We start from the raw sequence: 21,240 nt of genomic DNA on the forward strand, positions 1-21,240 counted from the left end.
AGGCCACGGCCTGCCAGCAGAGGGCGGGGGGTGCCCCCAGGGTGGTGGGGCCTTACCTTGCGGCCCTGGGCATTGTCCGGAAGGTAGCACTGACGGGGAAAGCCCCTGGCGGTGAATGGCTTCCCGGGATTGGGGTGCTCTGGGCCCTGCAGGAGGAAGACAGACACAAGGAGGCGGGGTACCCTGAGAGGGGCCCAGCAGCTGCAGAGGCCCTCGCAGCCCGGCCCGCCCTTCACCTCCCTACCCGGAGCTTTGTCCGCACTCAAGTGACCAAACAGATCGCTGTCTCAAATCTTGCCCCTCAGAGACCCAACATGACGTGGCCTGCCTCCGGCGACCACCTTCCCTGACCCCACGCCATTCGGCTTGGCATCACACACTCCTGCAAATGTCCTGATGAGACTGGAATTCATCAAAGGCTGGGGCTCCCATTCTGCTGGGCACTGGGCTCTTTGGCCTAGAAGGCCAGGCCTCCCTTCCTGACGCCCTCGCTCCTTGCTTGAGATGGTGCCACGGCGGGGCCGGAGACAGTGGCAGCAAACTGGACGGAAGGGTGGGCGGCTGGAACAGTGGGGGATCCTTGCCCGTGCCCTCTGCCACTCAGAGACACGCCACATCTACGCCACGTATACTCCACACTCCCCTCCTGCTCTGTGGTTCTGGGGCTGTCTGGAATGTTTTTAAAATTCACTACAACCCACTGAGAAGAAATGGAGGGAAACCAGGGAAAAGCATATGGTTAAACGAAAGAGGGACTCTCCATCTGTCACAGACAGGCCACCTGGGTCCTGGCCTCCACAGCCCTGTATCTTCCCCACCCGCCACCAGCTCTGAGGTCAGTCCTGGCCCAAGCAGGAGGCCTAAGGGTCCAGGGCTCCTGTCTGGGTCTCTACTGCGACCTTCTGCTCGGGCTCCTGTCTTGCTCTTGACATCAGACACAGCCCTGCCACAGGCCTGGATCTGGCCACCGAGCTGGTCTCTCAAGGGCAGTCCTCAGTGTTGGCACCTCCCTGCCCTCTGGGTTCTTCCACTGTCCAGACCTTCAACACAAGTGTTCTTCCTTCTTATACACTTGGCCTCCCGCCCAGCACAAGTCCAGCCAGGATGTCTCCGCCTCCAGGACGCCCTCCCTGCGTCAGGAAAGGGCTGGAGGCCATCTGTTTGCTTCCACAGCCCTAAGAGCTTGTTCCACCTCCAGACACCAGTGCCCCCGGTTCCTGGGAGCCTGAACTTGGGAAGCCCGGGCATCCTGAGTGCCTGGGGTGGGGGGCCGGCGGGGGGGGGGGAGGAAAGGCAGACTACAGGGAGAGGGGCAGGGTAGGAAGAAGTGTGCCCCAGAGCGAGAGGGACCGAGTCCAGAACGGTCTGAGGAGGCTCCTCCTGTGCTGGGGCCCCTTACCTGGATGCCGTGAGGAATGTTGTAAACTATAAGTATCGTCCCACAGTCCTCATGGCCAGGGAGGGACACCTGGAACTTGAACACCTCCATCTTTCCCTGGGGCTGGGTCCCGGTTTTCTCTCCGTAGATGGTTTTGCAGGAAGGACACTGCAAACTCCCGTCCTGAGGCAGAGCAGAGCACCTAGTCTCAGCCGGTGCCGAGAGAGCACCCAGGCACGCTGTCTGGCTGTCGAGGTGGGGAAGAGCCCACAGGGGCTCAGCTCGGCCCGCTGTCACACAGCAGGTCCCTCCTTGCACAGAAACCCGATCCTGAGAGCGTCCCTGTGAAGATGTCCTACACCAGAAACTCCTCAAGCCATTTCCATCCAAGGGGTGAGGTACCAGGAGGCGAGCATCAAGTAGGAAAATCAGGTTTATGAGCAAAAGTCTCCACGGTCTAACATGTTTAAAATCAAACAAAAAACCCCGTGACCTCTCAACTGACTGTGCTGGCACCCTGGCTGGTACAGGGGTGGCACAGCGATCTGCAGAGAGGCCAAGCCGGGCCCGAAGGTCTGCCACGTGACTCAGTTCTCTCTGTCCTCCCAACCTGTCCATTCCGGCTGAACTCCACTGAAGGGAAGCAGCCAAGTATCACCTGTCACCCTCGGCACCCCCGGCGGCCAACCCCTATCCTGCTGTGAGGCCAAGGCCTACAGACATCTTAAGGTCGCCTCTGAGTGCCCTGGGGCTCACACGGCAGCAGCAGTCACCAGCTCAGATGCGACAGGACTGGGACAGGACTATGGGCAGGTTGCCCCGATCCCCACCCTGGGGTCAGACGTGTGGGCACCTTGTTCCCATTGCAGTACATGGCCAGCAGGCAGAGCAGGTGGAAGGCATGGCTGCACTTGACGAGGCGGCCCACGGCCACTGGCCCAATGGTCTTGCTGTCAGTCACGTCGCTGTACCCGGACACCACGGACAGTTTCTCCATACAGATGATGCAGTCCTAGAAGGAGACCAACACAGGGCACGCTCACCAATGGCCCACTGTGCCAAAAGGGGAGAAGGGAAAGAAAAAGCCTTTGTCTGCTGAAACGCCAGGATTACGGACAATTCTACAGCTGGGAACACAGCTGGGAACACAGAGGAGTCCCCAGATTCTGCGCCCTCAGAGGGCTCACCGTAGTACAGAAGACAACAGGCAGCAGTGAGCATGGGGGACATGGGGGCCTTGGCAGTAACAGGGCACAGGCAGGGAAAGGGGACAGAACAGGGCAGGCTCCTTAGAGGTGCCCCCCAAGTTGGGTGTCACAGGGGAAAGGACCTTGTCGGGTAGACAAGCACAGGAACGGGCATTCCAGAGAAAGGGAAGAGGATGTTCTGAAGCAGGAACCAGCATAGAGTTTGGGGAGGGCGGCGGTAATTGCAGGGTTCAAGGGGTGAGTAGGGTGTAAGAGACCAGTGGGACAGGACCAGGTCCCGGAAGGTTCTGATGGCTAAGCTCAGAGCTGGGCTTCGTCTCACACGTCAGGGGACCCTGCTGAGGTGCTCTACAGTGGGGGCACCACCAGGACCACAGCTGCGTGCAGGCTGTACAGGTGGCAGCTTGGAGGGCAGGAGGCTGGCACAGAGTGGCCCAGTGATGCCGGGTGAGCACAAGGGCAAAGACAAGGACACAGACGTATGCTGTCAAGTGGGAGACACGAAGACGGCCTCCAGGTCACTGTCTAAAGCTTTACCAGCCAGAGCTGCAGGGGAGAGGCAGGGCAGAGCCCTCGGTTCCGCACGGGCATGACCGCCCTTTAACCCACTGTCCAGAGTCCCCAGGATGCCCCATTCAAATCACAGACAAGTGGCGCTGCGGCCCCTGAAACAAGGCTCAGCACAGAGGCTCCGGTCCTGCCCAAGCAGCTATGAGGGTCTGGCAGTCCCTGTAATTACAGGAAGCCTGGCTGGCTTTCCCAGTAGCCAGAGGGGCAGGACTGCTATGGGGACAAAGCCACTCAGCCCGTGGGGAGTGCGGCAGGCTCTCCCATCCTTGGCCTCCAGGACTCCCAGGCACCAGGACGGCACAGGGACAGGAGCACCCAGAGGCCTGTGTAGGAGCTCTGCTCACTGGCGGCAAAGCTAGGATCAGAATCCAGGCCTCTGAAGTGCAGGCTGCCTCCTCTTGGTAGGGCCAGCCTCCCATGGGAGGCTGGGAGATTAAACCCAAGCACCTGGAGCATGGCCAGCAACCCAGAGGCACTGTGGGAAGTACCCCCCGCGGCACAGGAAGGGCTGGTATCCTTCTCTGGCGCTACTCCTGTCTCCAAACGAAACCAAAGGCAACATGGCTCCCGTGACACATACCTCATCTGGGGCTATCTTCAGCTCTTCGGTATAGTTTTTTATCACCTGTTCTGGCTCTGGCTTTGGAGTCCCTCCTAGAAGAGAGAAGGACAGAAGCAGTGTCCCAAGGAGTACGAACTGGGGACGCTGGATCCAGAGAGGAAGAGGACAAGCCGCCAGGAGGGACATTCAGAGAGGCCAGGGCAGGAGGTGAGCGTGCAAGAAGAGACGGGGGGGGTGGGGGGCCGACTCGGCCACTCAGAGCCCTGCCGGGCAGAGCCCCCTCTGGCCCCACCAGGACGAGGACCAGAGACGGCTGCCGGTCACAGCCCCCAGGAGCTGCGTGCTGGGCCTCCACCACGTCCCTGTGCACGTTCAGTCAGGAAGCTAGACGGACCCAGGCTCCTCAGGAGGACACACAGAAAAGCCAAACAGCAGCTTTTAAAACAAACTACTGTGGGGAGTGTCCCGGCAGCGCTGTTTCACTCAACTGTCATTACTCTGGTGCGACAGCCAAGGCAGGAGAAGTTTCAGGAGCCGAACGTGCAGCGGGTGCCCACCCCCGCGGCACACAGATGCCCACTGACTGCGGATGACCGCCACGCTGACAGGGTCACGACAAACCCCGGTTTTCTCTCGCCTGTCCCTGGACTGTGGGGTCTCAGTGACACCCCAACTCTGGGAAGGAGCCGAGGAGCAGCAGGAGGGGCACCCTGGCCACCCCACTCCTCTGTGCACATGTGCATGACGCTGCACCTGCACGAGCACCGGCCCCCACGCCCCCAAAACAAGAAACTCCCGCAGCGGGCGAGAGAACCGGCCAGGCCCGGGGCGGGGTGCGGGGTGGGGGGGGCTCTCCAGCCAGAGGCAGCGGCAGAATCACAAAGAATGGCAGCAAAGCCGTGCAGGGGCAGAAAGGAGGGACCAGGGAGACCAATGTAGCCTGGGAAAGCAACCCCGGCAGGGCTCCACATCCTGCCTCCAGGTCACCAGGCAGCTCCTGGTCCTAGCCTCTGAGTCCCGAGGGACCCGGTTTGAACTCAAACTCAGCCACCAGCCTATGGCCGCAAGGACATACGAGCCTGACGGCTCCACAGCCAAGCGCCCTCAAAACCAGAGAAGGCTAGGGGTCAGCTATGAAGGGAGCAGAGGCTGGGAGCAGGCGACGTCAGGCTTGATTCTGGCTCTTGTGCTGGGACCAAATCACGTCACCTGAATCTCAGCTCCCTCACCTAAAAACAGAAACCTAACCCTGACCGAAACTGTGATTGCTGTGAAGGCATGAACCGCTACTACCTAAAAGGCAGTGACTGGCAAAGGAATATCACCCTCTCTTCCACACACACACACACACACACACACACACACACACACACTCCCCACCCCACCCCCACACACAAACATACCGCCATCCCCCACAAACATATCCCACACCCCCTCACACACATACCCCATCCCTCTCCCCCTGCTCCACACACACACACCCCATCCCCCACAAACATATCCCATACCCCCTCACACACACACCCGTACACACAAACGCATCTCCCACCCCCTCATACAAATATACCCCCATCCCCTCACACATACAATATACACCCACACCCCCTCACACATGTACCCCACATACATCCACACACACACATGCACCCCACACTCTGTCATACACACACACACACACACACACACACACCCCTCTCCCCCACCCAGTACACATACAGACACATACACAGATTTCTAAGCCACTGACTGGTCACTGGTAAGAAAGTCAGGCCAAAGCACAATGACCACCAGCACCAGTGGCCGTCCTCGTAGCTGCGACTCTACTTGGACTTAGGGAAGAGGCGTTTTAGAAAAGCCTGGTGGCTACAAGTCAGTCTCTAGAAGGATCCCAGGACCCCATCTGCCCGGATCAGCCTTGGGCCCACCTCTGGCTCAGCTCCGCATCCCGTTTGCCCACCACTCGCCTTTGCCCGGGCAGCCTTTTAGAACCGAAGGTAGCTTTCCATGAGCTGTGTTTCTCAAAGGGGGCCAGCCAGGTGACCACCGACCCCAAGAAAGGGACACCTGAGCCCAGGAAGGCCAGAGGGTCTGCCAAGAACGTGTGTCCTTCCCGGGGAAGCCCAAGTATCTCAGGAAACTCCTGGCCTGCCCTGCCCGCAGACCTGCCTCTACCTCCGAGGCAGAGGAAAAGGGGAGTGGGTCAGGACATCCGAGGCCTGCCTGACTTCGGGGACCCGGGTGAGGCGGGACACTGGGTATGAAGCCCTGCCGCTCCCTGGGCCTCCGTGCCACCTGCGAGGTCGGGGTTAGACAGATGGTGGGCCAGGGTCAGAGCAGCCCCCATCACTCTGTGCCGGGCACCTCACATGTGGATTTCCTATTCCTCCCACGACCAATCTGCTAAGTGGGAGGTACCGGCTCATGAATGGAGACACAGGCGTGAGACCCTAAAGCAGTGAGCACAGAAGCCACGACTGGAACCCAAGACTGGCTGAGCCAGAGCCATGCTCCCTGCTCACCCCACCATCCTGAAGGTCACTGGGCTTTCAGCAGTCTGTGCGTCTCCAGCCCAAAGCTGGAGGCAGAGCCGCTCTCAGCTTTAGAAATGGCAGCTTTAGGGGCGCCTGGGTGGCGCAGTCGGTTAAGCGTCCGACTTCAGCCAGGTCACGATCTCGCAGTCTGTGACTTCGAGCCCCGCGTCGGGCTCTGGGCTGATGGCTCAGAGCCTGGAGCCTGTTTCCGATTCTGTGTCTCCCTCTCTCTCTGCCCCTCCCCCGTTCATGCTCTGTCTCTCTCTGTCCCAAAAATAAATAAACGTTGAAAAAAAAAAAATTTAGAAATGGCAGCTTTAGAACCTACTACCCACAGGCTCCTTCACATAAGTCTGCTTAAAACTCACTGCACCTTCCACGGTTCTGAAACCCCTTCCTCCCCAGCCGTGTGATGGGCAGCACGGTGCTCAGTGGGAGACCCCTCGGAAGTAGGCCAGATAGGGCTGGGGGCCTTTCCTGAGACACATGCTGGTCCCGGTGGGAGGGACAGAGTCACCCCCATCCTGAGCCGGCCTCACCCCATATAGAGTCACAGAGTCCTCAAGAACAGGCCCCTCATGCTCCAACTGTGCCAGGAAGATAGGAGCTTAACTCTGGGTCTTGAGTGTTAAGTAGATTCTGGGGGCCACCTCTGTGCTGAGAGCAGGGAGAAGGGCCACTGAGCCCCTCCCCTGGGGGGTAAAGGAAGCAGAGAAGGGCCGTAGGAGTCAAAGAAGAGCAGTCGATGCAGGAGAGTCAGAGGCAGCAAGACTCGGAGGCTTAGCAGAGGCCAGAGAGCATTTGTGAGCAGGAACTACCTTTCATGGACATTTTCCTCAATCTCTTAACTGAGCTGTGACTTTTAGAGGCCAGACAGGAGGCGGGAGGGCTGGCGGGCTGGGGTGCGCGGCTAAGACACACAGGGAGTCCAATGGCTGACATCAGAATACTCGTCATGCCTACACGGGGTGCGAGATCAGACATGCAGAGAGGGGAGAAACGTTAGAAGGAGTCATTCAGCATGTGACGTCCACAAACCCTGGCTGAGTCCAGGTGGCACTGTCAACAGCCAGCAGGACCCACCGATGTCTCTGAGGACTCAGTAGGCTGCCAGGGCCTACTCAGGCGCGCTGGGCTAAGCTCCAGGCCAGGAACCAGTGAAACGCCCGGCTCGTCGGAGCCCCGGCCCCAAGTTCCACAGCTAACTGTACAAGCAACCACCCAGCCCGCGCTCACAGCATGCGGGGAAGGCGGCGGGGCGAGGCCGCTTGCTTCAGGAGGGCAGAGGGCAGGAAGCCATCCCAGGAAGCCTCCTAAGCAGTTCCAGATGGGGTCTCCCTGTGCTAGGAGCAAGGAGAGCAGGCGGTGACACGGAAGGATGCGGCCAAACTATGGAGATGTGGACGGGGTCTCGAGTTCCCAGTCCACCCCCTGTGCTCCCCCGGATGTGCCCTCTTGGCTCCTGGTCACCTTGCCTCCAGTGGGGTGCTGTCTGCCTCCTGTCCCCCATCTGGCCTGTCAAGGTGTTTTCAGCGCCATTGCTGGGGGGGTGGGCAGGAATGCTGGCCCCGGGACCTGCTCTCCCACCGAGGCACCCCCAAGGCCCTTGCTCCTCTGGAGCAGCAAGGGTCCCGGGCCGTGGCCTCCTCCTCTCGTGCCCTCGGTCAGGGCTCAAACAGCCCCTCTGCCCCGGACGGGGCAGGGTGGGCATACCCACGGGGGAAAGGCCTCACTCCTCAGCCCGGTGCTCCACACACACCCTCGCCGGACTCTCCCCCCTCACCGCTCCCTGAGGACCTGACACATTGTGGAACACGGCCTGTCCTCCTGCTGCAGTCTGTAGTCCTACTACACCCTCAGCCTACCTTGCTGTCCACAGCACCCCTAACCAGTCCCCCCTGCCCTCTGTCTAGCTCAAAACCACCTCCTCCCCAGGAGAGCTCTGGGTTCCGCTCTGCCACCTTCCCTGCGGGCAGCCTGGGATAGGAAGTGGAGATCCCGCAGCTGGTGCTGCCCACTCCAGGGGCAACGCAGATGGGTGAGGGGAAACCCGGCCCTAGGACCTGGCCGGGCCAGCCACCGTGGCCTCTACAGAACAAAGACTCAATGTGGCAAACATGCCCAGTCAGGGACAGAAGCAGAGGCCAGCCAGCAGCCTGGGCATGGGCAGCACAGCAGAGGCGGGCAGGGGGTGCCGTGGCAGCCACTTGCAAGAGACACAAAAGTGCACGTCAGAAGACCACGGCTGCACCCCAGGCGCTCGCTTGTCAGGTAATGCAATGCCACCAGCGTCTTAGGGTTGAGTGCTTCTGAGCTCAGATGTGAGTCTGAACCTAACCGTCCGGTGGACAGAATAATGACAAGCAGGCACGGGGACAGAATGATGGAGGGGACGGGAACGATGCCTTAGTAGAGCCCTGGGCCTCTGTGCTGACCATGACCTCCTCCCCCAACACCCACTGCCTCACTTCGACCAGACCTCTCCCCAAGTGTCTCCTAGGAGGCAGCCCTGCCCTGACCACCCCATCTACAAGAGCCACGTCCCCTCCATCTCTGCCTCCTTTACCTGACTTAGTGTTACCTGAAAGGACTCGCATACCTGTTTTGGGGACTGCTGTCTTCCCTGCAATGAACACCCAGGGTAGGGCCCGGTCACAGGAGGTGTTCACAGCACCTGTCTGCTGGGGAACCAAGATATCCCCAAATGCTGCTGGGTGGCTGCTGTGAGGCCAGCATGAACAACGCTTCTGCTCCGGTCAATGCAGGACCCCCTCCCCTGAATTCAAGTCACGGACACAGAAGTCTCAACTTAAAAGCCTGCGGAGAAGCAGTCCCTGCTCTGTGGCCTGCCTTCTTGCAAGAACGTGCGAGAACCACCCCACACCCACACTTCGCGAAAGCAACATCCACTGGACAGGATGAGGTGGGGAGACACCCAGAGGTGGCCATCACATCTTCCCAACAGCAGAGCTCAGGGACAACCCCCCAAACTCCTCACATCCCCAAATAACTGTAGCAGCTTGAACGGCCACAGCTTCTCCACTCTTCTGAGAGGATTCCCGCTTATCTGTCAGAGCCCCCGAGAGAGCAGTCCCTGTCGCGGTCAGATGTACAATCACTTTCTTTCTGACACCAGGGGTCAGCCCTTCGTCTAGTGACCGGGGCTCAGGTCCAAGCCCGTCCTGACTCTGGCCTTGCCCGGCCAGCCCCACTCCTCCTGGCTGTCTGGGCTTGGGCAGGCTGTGAAAGCAGAAAACTCCAAGGAGAGGGCTGGGCCATGCTGCAGCCAGGGAAGCTGTCACCTGAGGCACTGAGGCCTGACCTGGAGGTGGCTCCTCGGTGGACCTCCTGTCCCAGTGTAGATGACCACTTGCTTGTAAACCTACCCACAGAGTGCTCAGCGCAGGGAAGACAGCACTCTGTTCTCCAGACCCTACTTCCTGGAGGCTGGCTCAGGATCTCTCCTTCCCTGACACTTTAGACTAGGGTCCCACCAACAACTACAAGCCAGAGGCTGTGTTCAGAGGAGGTGGCATCTGACCAGTGGCTTGAGTCTCCACTCCGTGCTCGCTGGGACCGAGTTCCTAAATCTTTGAGGTTTCCCCAGTGAGTAAAATGGAGGTTAAAAGACCTACCTACCTCCTGCATCGATCTGAGAGCCAAGGTGACAGGGGACATTGGAGACAATCTGGGATACAGACCAGAGAAGGTCCTCAGCCTCAAGAGCAGCGGAAAGGGAGCAAGTGCTACTCAACCCCCAGACCACTTCTGAGACGCGTTTAGAAAAGTTATTACAGGGGTGCCCGGGTGGCTCAGTTGGTTAAGCATCCGACTTTGGCTCAGGTTATGATCTCACAGTTCGTGAGTTCGAGGCCCGCATCCTGCTCTTTGCTGTCTGCATGGAGCCTGCTTCGGATCCTCTGTCCCCCTCTCTCTCTGCCCCTCCTCCACTCATTCTCTCTCTCTCTCTCTCAAAATAAATAAACTTAAAAATATTAGAAAAGTTATTATAACATCTGTATTCAAGCCTTAGTTTTTACAGTGCTGAATGGAGCAGGGCCATATGCAGGCCAGGCCTATTCACCTACAACCGTTCTCCAATAAGACCACCACCACACACATGCGCACGTGCGCGCGCGCACACACACACACACACACACACACACACACACACACACACAGGTCTGACTCACCTATGGCATCTGATGCCACAAGAGGACCTAAACTCAGGAGGAACTTTCCAGTCACCACATCTTTGCTCACTGTTCTCTTTGCCCCCGTAGAAGGCTGATGGCTGAGCAGCTGAAGCAGGTTCCAGAGGGGCCCCCTCTCCTGTCTTCTATCACTTTTCTGATTGGTCCCTCCATTTCCTTCAAGGGCTCTTCCCAGAATCCCACTTACAGTCTCTGTGAGCTCATACGATCCCCCCACGGGGGCAGAGGCCACCCCATTCCACCCCAGAATGTTCTTCTGAGCTGCACACCCAAACTCCCACTGCCCCCAGGACAGATGCGCCGGGCCACAACCACAGCCAGCACCCCCCACCTCTCCCCGCGCTCCCACCAGACTCCGGATCGGCACAGTGTAATGGCTAAGAACCCAGGTGCTGAGGCCTAGAATGCCTGGGGCTGAGTCCCAGCTCTACCAAGGGCTGACTGGCTCATCTTGGGAAGTGTCTGGAATTCTCTGAGGCTATTTCCCCAAGTATGAAATAGGAATAAAAGTTCATACCTCACAGAGCTGTTACTGGGAAGAAGTGAAGGAAGACACATGCAAAGCCCCTACATGATCCTCAAGAACGATCACGACATGTTATAGCACCACATCGGCAGCCTCACACCGGGCCTCCTTCTATTCCTTCTCTCTCACGGCGCACCCAGTTACCAAGTCAGACGCTCTTACCTCCACGACTGCCATGGCTCCCCTGAGCCATCATGTCGGGCTCCACACGGGTCTCCCTGCCCCGGGCCTGTCCCCTCGAACTCCCACTGTCTACTACGGTGACTCACCCTAACACACAGACTCGGGTTATCTTATTCCCCTGCTTCAACCTCACTACACTCCTCCCCTCTAGCTTTCCATAACACATTGTATTTCCCGTTAGTTAAAAAGTAACTTCCAGTAGCTCCCTAAACTATAAAAGGAATCTAAAAAACAGTTCAAAGATGTATGGTTAACAAATGATCCAGTTGGACACAAAGCCACTTAATTCAAAACGTAACTGCGGCCAAAATAGCTGCAAGTTCCCCCAAAGGGCCCCTTTCGGGAAATGCCTAAAGCATCTCAGGACAGAGCAGTGACTCAAACCATAATTGAAGTGACGTGAAAATGTAAAAGATGGAAAGGCCCACACCATGGTTCCCACTGATATCAAGCAGGACTCCCCTGGAGAGACAAAGGAGGGGCGGCCCCAGGCCCACTCGCTGAGGGTGCGTACACTGTCACCCGTCACCCAAAAGAGGCACCGCCCCCTAGGGAGTGGCTGTGGCTTTCCGTGAGAAGAAACAAGGTAACAGCACCCCCACCCCATCATCTCCTCCCTCAACCACGCATTCTCCCACCACCTCCGCATCCTGCCCCCTGCCAGGTGGTCTGTTCTGGAACCCGGAACCCAGCAGGGTGCCTACCTGCGAGGGCTTGCTGGACCCGGCTGGGCTTCGGCATTTGCACAGGCACAGCGGCAGGGACGCTCCCAGGGCTGCCGGCAGGACCGCTGGGGAGGGAGGCACTAGGGGAGAGGAGAGAACAAAGCTTAACGTAGGAGCCGATTTAGCAGGAACAAGAGCCAGAGAAAGACCAAGATGGGAATTCGCTGGTGTTGCCGGGGCCGCTTCGCAGCTTCACTCTGCATGGCTGCTTCTGTGTGAGTGAGGATTTCTGGGTTTTCTTTTAATTAAAAAGATCCTGATGTCTGGAAAGAGAATCAAAGAAATCTGAATTTCAGCACTCTTAGACCCAAACTAACCTACAGAATCTGACTGCTGAGGATGTGAAGCCCAGAGCCAGCCCCACGACCGCCACAAAAATCAAGTGGGGACGTAAAACTCCAAGCCAGGCATCGAGTGGGGGGAGCATCAGCTGGCAGGGCCAGAGCAGTGATGGGAGAGAACACTGCTGGGGGGGGGGGTGAGCCTCCGCTTTTTACAAGAGATCAAGAAGGAAGCATAAACTGTCAAAAAAAAAAAAAATGTTTTCCTGGGCAATTCAGACTCTGAAGACAATCCTAAAAGAATTCTGAGCTCACTCACTTTGTCAGAATAAGAGCTCTATGGTACCTGAAGAGGGGAAATCTGGCAGCAACCGCTCTAACAAGTACTCAAGACCAGTATCACCAGTAATAGGGCCAATCAACACCAGGAACCCCAGAAATGGTGCTCTGAAAGGGACAGAACACCATTTTTGTGGTTCCTGCCAAAAGTGCATAACCTCAAGCATGAGAAACCAACAGACAGGCCCAAATTAAGGGACATTCGACAAAGTAACTCTTTAAAAGTGTCAAGGTTATGGGAGATAAAGGAGGAACTCCTACTGAAGGGAGGAAAGGAAGAAGAAAGCAAAACTGGATGCGAAGTGGGGTCCCCCAGGATCCTGGGACAGAATGGAAACAGTGGTGAAAAAACGGTGAAAATCGAGAAAAGTCCTTGGTTAACAGGAACGCACCCACGGCCATTCCCGGGTTCTGAGGACTACAGCATGGTTATGAAAGATGTTTATGAGAGGAGTCAAGGAAGGGAGATATGGTAACTCTCTGCACTATTTCTTAACTTTTTTATAAACCTAAAACCAGTTCAAAATAAAAGAATTTCTTTTTGGATTTTTTTTTTTTTTAAATGGGGGTCTTGCTTCCCACAGTAACTATGTTTGAGTCATTCATCTGGTTCTAAGACATTCTATTTCTCAAGTGTTAATAAATCTACACGACTGTGGTTTGGGAAGAGCCCCACACTGGAGACCGGCTGGCAGAGATGGCCCGAAACGCCTGACAATCCACCCCCCCCCCACCGGCCCAATTCCCGTGTCTTCCAGCCCATCCTGGGGCACCTCGGTATTTGTCTGAGTGAAGAAAGAGGTTGTTTTGTTTTCATTTCTTGATTGGTCTCCCCAAAGAGAATAACCCGTGTGGCCACACTACTCACATCATGGCCCCTGCCTCGGCTACACGCAAGCCTGAGGGAACAAGGGACCTGGCTCCAGAGTGCTCTGATAATGCAGGGGAAGAGCCAGGCATTCAGACCACCTGCGCTAAGGTTTGGTCCCACTAAACTGTTTGATTTGGAGCAACCACCACCCCCTTCCTGGGCCTGTTTCTCCATTTGGGTTTTTTATTTTTTTATTTTTATTTTTTTATTTAAAAAAAAATTTTTTTAAACGTTTTATTTATTTTTGAGACAAGGAGAGACAGAGCATGAACAGGGGAGGGTCAGAGAGAGGGAGACACAGAATCCGAAACAGGCTCCAGGCTCCGAGCTGTCAGCACAGAGCCCGACGCGGAGCTTGAACTCACGGACCACAAGATCATGACCTGAGCCGAAGTCAGCTGCTTAACCGACTGAGCCACCCAGGCGCCCCCCATTTGGGTTTTTTAAAGGAAGGTAGATAATCTCTGACGGTCTTTGCAGTTCTTAGGTTCTAGAAGTGAAGGAATTCCAGAAGGTAGAGCCCTTCTAGTCAGGGACTCAGGCAACCTTCCGGGCCTCCCCTGTTCCTGGGTCTATCTACAAGGCCCAACCTGGCTTTCTTGTCTGGGACTATCCCCAGGAGCTTCCAAATGGAGCTCAGAATGAGACACAAGGATTTCTAGTCTTCTGTGAAGGCGAGATTGGACAGCCCCTGGGCAAAGGGCAAGGCTGGGAGGCTGGACCAAGGAAATGCATAGCCTCCTACCAGCTCCCCGCAGGGTGAGCCAGCACTAATCAGCAACCCCGGGCAGCACGTGAGTATGAGGAATGTGACACGGCTCGGGGCCGGTGGGGGGGGGGTGGCTCTGGAGACCCCGCTAACAGCACCCGCTCCAGCTTAAAGCTGTGTGCCCTTGGCCAGGTCGAGTACCCTTTCTGAGCTTCAATTTTTCTATCCGTAAGATGAGAACAATTCTAAAAGGCCCTTGGGGTGGTTGTGAGGCTCAATCCACAGCCCAGTACAAATGTCCACTGTTCCCCTGTTCTCAGAGGAGCAAAGGGGACACAGGAAAGCTGAGGAGCCGCCAGGTACCTTCCTGCAGGGCTCCCCTGAAACCTTGAAAACTGTAATACTGGAGCAAAAGGAAATGTCACACTTCCCGGCCCAACTCCTTAATCTTAAGAGGGGAAAGGAGGGACGTGGAAAGGGAACAGAGCTGACCCAAGGGCCTACAGCCAGTCGGGAGGAAGGTCCCCCAGGGACACAGGACCCCCGAGCACCCAGGCCAGGCTGAGAGCAGGTGGGAGTGCCTTTAGAGGCTGGGAGAACAGCAGTAGCAAGAACTGAGCAGATGAAAGCAAACCGGCAGAGCCATTTCCAAGGGCCATTTAGTGCAAAGGCAAGGCGCCCCAGGGCTCAGCCACACCAAAGCTGCAACAGACTGCTGGTCACTACCGGAAGTCATCAAAACGTTAAGCCACCACACCCCCTATTAAAGACGGCGAGAGTGTGCATGACACATTTTGGAAAGTTTTCCACCCCACATCATTAAAACACAAGTTTTGGTGCTTAAAGGGATAAAGTTCAGCTACTAGGAAATTTTCTTAAACCCAGCAGCTCAGTGACAGACAGACGAAGTCCCTTCTCAATGTATTACTGCCTACTCAGAAAGCCTCCCACAAGGAAGTCAGTCGGCCAAGGTTTTACCCAGGTTGAGCAAGAAGCGATGTGAAACCACACGGGTTCCCAAATAAAAACCACATGGGTTCCGTGAATTTTGATTCCACTCATTCACATGTTCTTTCCAGCGGCTACCAGTAAGTACAGCTGGTTCTCAGGCTTCCCCAGCCCATGGTGCCGCCAGCCTGCCACTCCCTGGGGAATTTTCAGTTAATGTAGATGACAATCATTCACCTTGGAGAACCAGACCACAGCCCCCAAGGAGACCAAGGGGTCGAGTGTTTTCGATCATCCTGGCCCTGCTGGGTCAAGACACCAGGTATTCATTACACCCCTTCCAGCCAGCTCTACGACACCCACCGGAAGGGGGTGAACTAAAGAGCATCGATACAAATAAGACGTGGGAGAAATCCTGTTTTTCCAAACAAGGATAGGCCCATGCAAGTGAACTGTGCCTCTCCCAGCTCCTGAAAAGCTGGAGGAGATAAAGATGAACACCCACCTCAGGAGGAAGGCTCCTTCGAGGCGGTTTCAACTAACAGAGCTGGCTGGCCTGGTCCCCTTCCTGGCTTACAACCAAGGCAAGCAGGGCAAGTAGCAACACGCAGGCCCAGAAGCAAAGGTAAGACCTTCCCTTCTGTAACTTGCCTGGCCTATACCAGGGGGCCCCCTTTGGCAGCCTCTCGGGCCCTCAGGCTGGGGAGGGGGGACGCCAGAGAAATATCAGGAGAGACCAATGGAACCCTATACCAGGAAAGAGCAACAAAGCTCATCAATCAAATCACTTGGCTCAATCCCAGAATCCCAGTTCTAGAACTATCTAGAAATGTGCCTCAAAATAATCTGTAAGAACTTAAGAAGCCCCAGGAGGCTCAGCAGAACTGACCTAGTAGAAGAGGCTCTGGTCCTGCTGATAACCATTCTGGGCTGGCAGACAGCACACTTTTCCCTGAAAGATTCTGACCCACTTACTATAGGGGGCCTCACAGCACGCTGGGTGGGGCTGGGACAGCCCAGAGCCCCGTTCGCTAACGCCCACGTGAAAATCCGGGGAGAAGGCCAAGTGAAAGCTCCTGTAGCCCCATTCCCAGAAAGAACTCAGGTCTACCTGCTCCCACTCCCTGAAGAAGATGCCCCCAGAAGATGCCCTGACCCACTCTCCTCCTGTCTACGGACTCCCCACGGTCATCCCTCAAGATACCACTGCCTTCCTATTACTCTGCCTTTAAGACAGCTTCAAGAACTCCACGTGTCCCTTACAGCCTGCTGTGGGGCCTGGTTTAACCCCAACTCTACCACTTGCTGGCTATGCTGCCAACCTTGTCAACCTCGGTGTGCTCACCCATAAGCTGAGGACACCACCTACCATATGGTCACTATAAGGATTACTGACATCATTCACACAGCCTGCTCGATAGGGCCTGGCAATGTGTGCTCAGTGAATGGCAGCTGTCACCCTGTCTTATAGAAGCTGGCAGGGTCCTCTGAAACCTAGCTTTAAAAAAATGCTAGGAGTGCCTGGGTGGCTCAGTTGGTTAAGTGTCGGATTTCAACTCAAGTCATGATCTCAAGGTTCGTGGGTTTGAGCCCCACGTCAGGCTCTTTGCTGACAGTTCAGAGCCTAGAGCCTGCTTCAGATTCTGTGTCTCCCTCTCTGCACCCCTGCCCTGTTCGCTCTCTGCCTCTCTAAAAATTAAATAAACATTGGGAAAAAAAATTAGCTAGAGGTCCAGGAAGCCGCTGAGAAAGTGTTGTCCACACTGGGAAGCCCTCACTCACCATGGTCAAAGAGGCAGGGATGCGGCTGGGTGATGAGCAAGGCAGAACCAAGAAGCTGACTGGCCAACGTCAGTCCAAACCAACAAGAGGTTGACCCCCTTGGGGGGCAGGGCAGTCACAGGCCCGCTACAGGCCCACATATCCAGTCACTACCCACCCTCTCCGGTCACCATCTCAGAAACCAGCCCCCCATCCCAGCTCCCATTTGGAATTCTCTAAATGTTCTCCAAGCCCAACACCCTCAGTAATGATCACTGACAAGACCCCTTGTCAGTGACAGGTCTCCAAGCACCCAGAGAGCAGCCCCCACTGGCCACTCCAAGAGGTTTCCTGACTTTTAGGCGCCCCCTGGTCCGGATGGGGCACATTTCATCATCCCCCTCAAGGAGCAGAGAGCTCTAGGAGGCACTGGGCCAGACTACACCAGCATGGAAGCCGTCCTGTCACCTGATGCCACCTGCCACACACCCAGTGTTTTGTTCTCTCCTCAACCGACTGTTAAGCACCAAAACTGGGCTCACAGCCTCCCCCTGACCACACTGTGGGCTTGTGGGAGAGAATGTCCCATGTCTGTGTCTTCAGTGCCTGGCACAGAGGAGGAATCAACGAAACATTCTCAGGTGCACGGCACGAGCGATGAGGCACACAGGCACACCTTTACCTGCTCTACAGAGAACCTGATTCTCCTGGCTGGCTGCAAGCAGTGCTGTTTTTAACCCATGTGGCAACGATCAGCGCTCAAGCACCAGAGGTCAGGGAGGCTCCATGCATTGCAAGGCTGTGGAAGGCCAGCGCCTGGGCACCAGGTGGCACATGCAAAGGAGACGACGCAGAGACAAGGAGGCAGGGGCCAGGTCTGTAGGTATTTGGGCACATCTTCCCAGCTAAGTAAAAGCAGAAACCCAAGCCTGCTGACAGGGCACAGAGGTAGACAAAATGACCCTCAAAAACACAAGATACCTGGCTCCGCTGGCAGTGGACAATCCTGGGGGCTGGTGCTGCGGTCCCAGGTGGGAGAGGCTGGAGCGGTAGAGGGGCTGGTTCCCCAAGGAGGGCGGTGCCCCACCCCAGGGGTTGGTGGTGTTCAGCCTGGGTGCAGACCTAGCCCCAGAGAGTGAGGGCTTATTGTACGGGGCAAAGGCCTGGTGGGTCCCAAAGACAATGGCGGTCCTGTGGGGGGGCTGGGGGACAGGGTAAGCCGGGAGGTTGGTCATGGAGTGGCGGTAGCGGCCCGACACGGGGCCAGTTCCACCACCACTGAGGCACTGATGGCAAGAGCAGGCGACTCCCATGTGGCCCGGCGGGGCAATGATGGTGGTCACCGGGTATGGGGGTCCTGCTTGGCGCCGCACACTACGGCAGAAGCTCGAAGTCTTGTTGGTCTGCGTGTGGGTGGCGTAGTTGACGGTATAGTTGTACCCCAGGGGAGCCAAGTCCACAAGATGGTTGCCCCTGGCCACCTGCTGCTCCAGGAAGTCACAGACACTGGCTTCATATGCTGTCCAGGAGCCATCGTCACTCAGCCACTCCCAGACGATGCCCCGGCCCGGGGCTGAATGTTGGGGGAACAGATGCCTCCGCACAGCCCGCATGGTACCTGTTTGAAAAGGAGGAGGACACGTAAATGGCTAATCTGCTAGCCCCCCAAAACAAAAAGGGCTTAAAAATTCTTTTTGGGGGCGCCTGGGTGGCTCAGTCGGTTGAGCGTCCGACTTTGGTTCAGGTCATGATCTCATGTCATGGTTTGTGAGTTCGAGCCCCGTGTCCGGCTCTGTGCTGACAGCTCAGAGCCTGAGCCTGCTTCGATTCTGTGTCTCCCCCTCTCTCTGCCCCTCCGCCGCTCATGCTCTCTCAAAAATAAATACACATTAAAAAAAAAATTCTTTTTCTACAACCAAAAGAAACCAACATGGTCAGTGTATATAGGGTCATGTTGCTATCTGACCTAAAGGCTGGTACTGGTTATTCCTTCCAAATTTTGGGTGAAGGGTAGAAAGGGTAGAAAGCTCCCTCTCTGTAAAGAAACAATGGCCCAAAGGGACCTAATGGCAGAGGGGGATCTGTGCTCCTTGGCAGGAGTAGGGGATACCAGTAACTCAGTATTCATTGTTACGTAAGTCTCTTACGTGGATGTACCATACCCTTTGACTCTTCAAGCAGCAACTACTGGGAAATACCCCGTGGTTAGCTTATATTCTTAATAAACCAAACCTGATGATTACAGAGAAAAATTAATTCGGGCCATGTTTCCAAGAGCACTTGCCAAAAGATGATCACTGCAATTTGCTTCTACTGGTCTCCTGACCCCCACCTCGCCTCCATCCTTGGCAGCCAGAGGGATACTCTTCACCTCCAAATCAGATTACAGCACTCCTCTGCCCAAATCCTCCCACGGCTCCCCCTTTCAGAATAAAAGCCAAGGGGCGCCTGGGTGGCTCAGTCAATTGAGCGTCTGGCTTGATTTCAGCTCAGCTCATGATCTCACAGTTGGTGAGACTGAGGCCTGCATCGGGCCCTGCGCTGACAGTGCGGAGCCTGCTTAGGATTCTCTCTCTCTGCCCCTCCCCTGCTCGTACTCTCCCTCTCCCTCTCTGTCTCTCAAAATAAATAAATAAACATGAAAAAAATAAAAAATAAAAAAAAGAATAAAAGCCAAAGCCAAAGTCCCTTCAAGGGACAACCTGCCCCTCCCTCAGGTCTGTCTTAGACCCCCTTCCTGGTGACCTGGCCACCCTGGTGACCTCCACCTCTCCCAACACCTCCATTCCCTGATTAACACTTATTGCCATCTAACACAATACACAATTTCCACATTACATATCTTGTTTGCTGCCTTTCTCAGTGGACTCCAAACATCAGGAAGGCAAGGACTTTCTTCTGTATCCAACTGATTGGAAGGCTTAGTCCTCACACACCCAAGGACGCTGCCGTAGGGATCAGAGTAGCGTTTCTCAGTCTCCCCACCAGTGACATCCTGGGCCAAGAATTCTTTGTCGTGGGGCCGGTCCCGTGCATTTAGCAGCATCCCTGGCCTCTACTGACTAGACGCCAGTGGCTCCCTGCCCCACTTGTGACAATTAAAAATGTGTCCAAACATTGTCAAATGTCCTAGGGGACAAAACACCCCCAGTTGAGAACCACTGGGTTAGATGGACGGGGCACAACTCCGAGGGGAACTTGGTGGTCCCATTCTCAGTAATACTGATCAAAACACACAACAAACCCTAATGTGAGCACACAGGAGAATAAAGTAACCTGCTCAGGTCACGCGGACACTGTGCAGCGGAAGCAGAACTCATCACCAGGCCCTCTTAACTACCACGGCGCTCTTCCTCTGTGCTGGCCTCTCTGCCCACGAGCCCCTCCATTTCTGCAGGTGGAAGCAGGCAGTTTGGGTTTAGGAAACAGGGGGGAAGGGGCGGGGCGGGCCTCTGCCCTGCGCTCTCAAGGCACTCCCTACTACTAAGAGGTACATCCATACTGTGGTACCTGTACCACTCACGGCACCTGTTGGGGACAGGATGAAGGGCCGAGAGTCAATTCTATATATAACTCCACCATCAGCATGGCACCTGGCCCAAAGCGGGTGTTCCAACACGTACTAGAGGCAGGAAGTGTCTTACCAGTGTCCTGGCGGAACTGGGTCCAGCTGGGGAGGTCAATGATGTAAGGGGCCAGCGAGGGGTCAGCTTGGCCTAAGGGGATGCTGTGGGCCAGACTCCCCAGCCCGAAGCGCTGGCCCTTCTGCTGGACAAACTGCTGCTCGATGTAGCTGCAGACAGTGGCACTGTAGGGGTGCCAGGTGCCCAGCCCGTCCTGCCATTCCCACACGGCCACTGCCACGGGGCTGGTGTACACCTGAGCCAGGGAAGGGCCTGGGGCCATGGCCATCTTCCCCAGGACTCCCTCTTCTTTCCCAAACGGTTTCAGACCACTCTGGGCTGAAGTCTCGGGTTCATTGCCCAGTGCTTCCAGCAGACCTGTAAACAGGACAAACAGTTATCAACATACACGGTGTCCCTGAGAGTTGGCCTCAATGCAGGGGAAAAAAAAAATATTTTCCCACAATCACTTTTTTCCCTAAAAGAAAAGAGCATTGTGAATCAAGTACCTGATCCTGTCTTTTTGTTCAGGCAGCCAGGAAGAATTCAGTCAATCAAGCAACGTACCTGCCTCTGTAAATGTTCAGCAAGATACTGTGGAGTGAATTTTGGGTGCTAATCAACAGCCCAGCTTCTTTTTACCAATCATTTCCCTCTGACCTAACTACTGAGTATATCCTTGTATACTGTTTTCGTGAGTCACCCCAAATCCTTCGTGTACTGAGGCCACAATGACCCCTTACAATTATGTGAACACTCTATGGTTTCCAATGCAGGTTTGGGAGATACCGCTATGCTCCTGATGGGAAAA

General features: G+C 55.8%; 1 protein-coding gene across 2 annotated transcripts in view; it reads right to left on the reverse strand.

Moving 5' to 3' along the window:
* DTX2 (deltex E3 ubiquitin ligase 2) overlaps positions 1 to 21,240 on the reverse strand; it is a 35,801-nt gene that overhangs the window by 1,738 nt on the left and 12,823 nt on the right. The window contains exons 3-10 of one of the 2 annotated variants that reach the window (XM_047089174.1): positions 20,451 to 20,807; positions 17,788 to 18,424; positions 11,877 to 11,977; positions 7,068 to 7,208; positions 3,737 to 3,810; positions 2,232 to 2,390; positions 1,400 to 1,561; positions 57 to 146 (exon numbers count right to left, since the gene is read on the reverse strand). In XM_047089174.1, coding sequence (XP_046945130.1) covers positions 57 to 146; positions 1,400 to 1,561; positions 2,232 to 2,390; positions 3,737 to 3,810; positions 7,068 to 7,208; positions 11,877 to 11,977; positions 17,788 to 18,424; positions 20,451 to 20,718 — 1,632 coding nt within the window. In that variant the 5' untranslated portion in view covers positions 20,719 to 20,807. The remainder of the gene's footprint in view (positions 1 to 56; positions 147 to 1,399; positions 1,562 to 2,231; positions 2,391 to 3,736; positions 3,811 to 7,067; positions 7,209 to 11,876; positions 11,978 to 17,787; positions 18,425 to 20,450; positions 20,808 to 21,240) is intronic. The other variant, XM_047089175.1, reaches the window with a different exon arrangement.

This window comes from Lynx rufus, unplaced genomic scaffold (genome assembly GCF_022079265.1).
Source record: "Lynx rufus isolate CCGP_SWC_20201006 ecotype Redwood Valley unplaced genomic scaffold, mLynRuf1.p SCAF_27, whole genome shotgun sequence".
NCBI classification, from domain to species: Eukaryota; Metazoa; Chordata; class Mammalia; order Carnivora; family Felidae; genus Lynx; species Lynx rufus.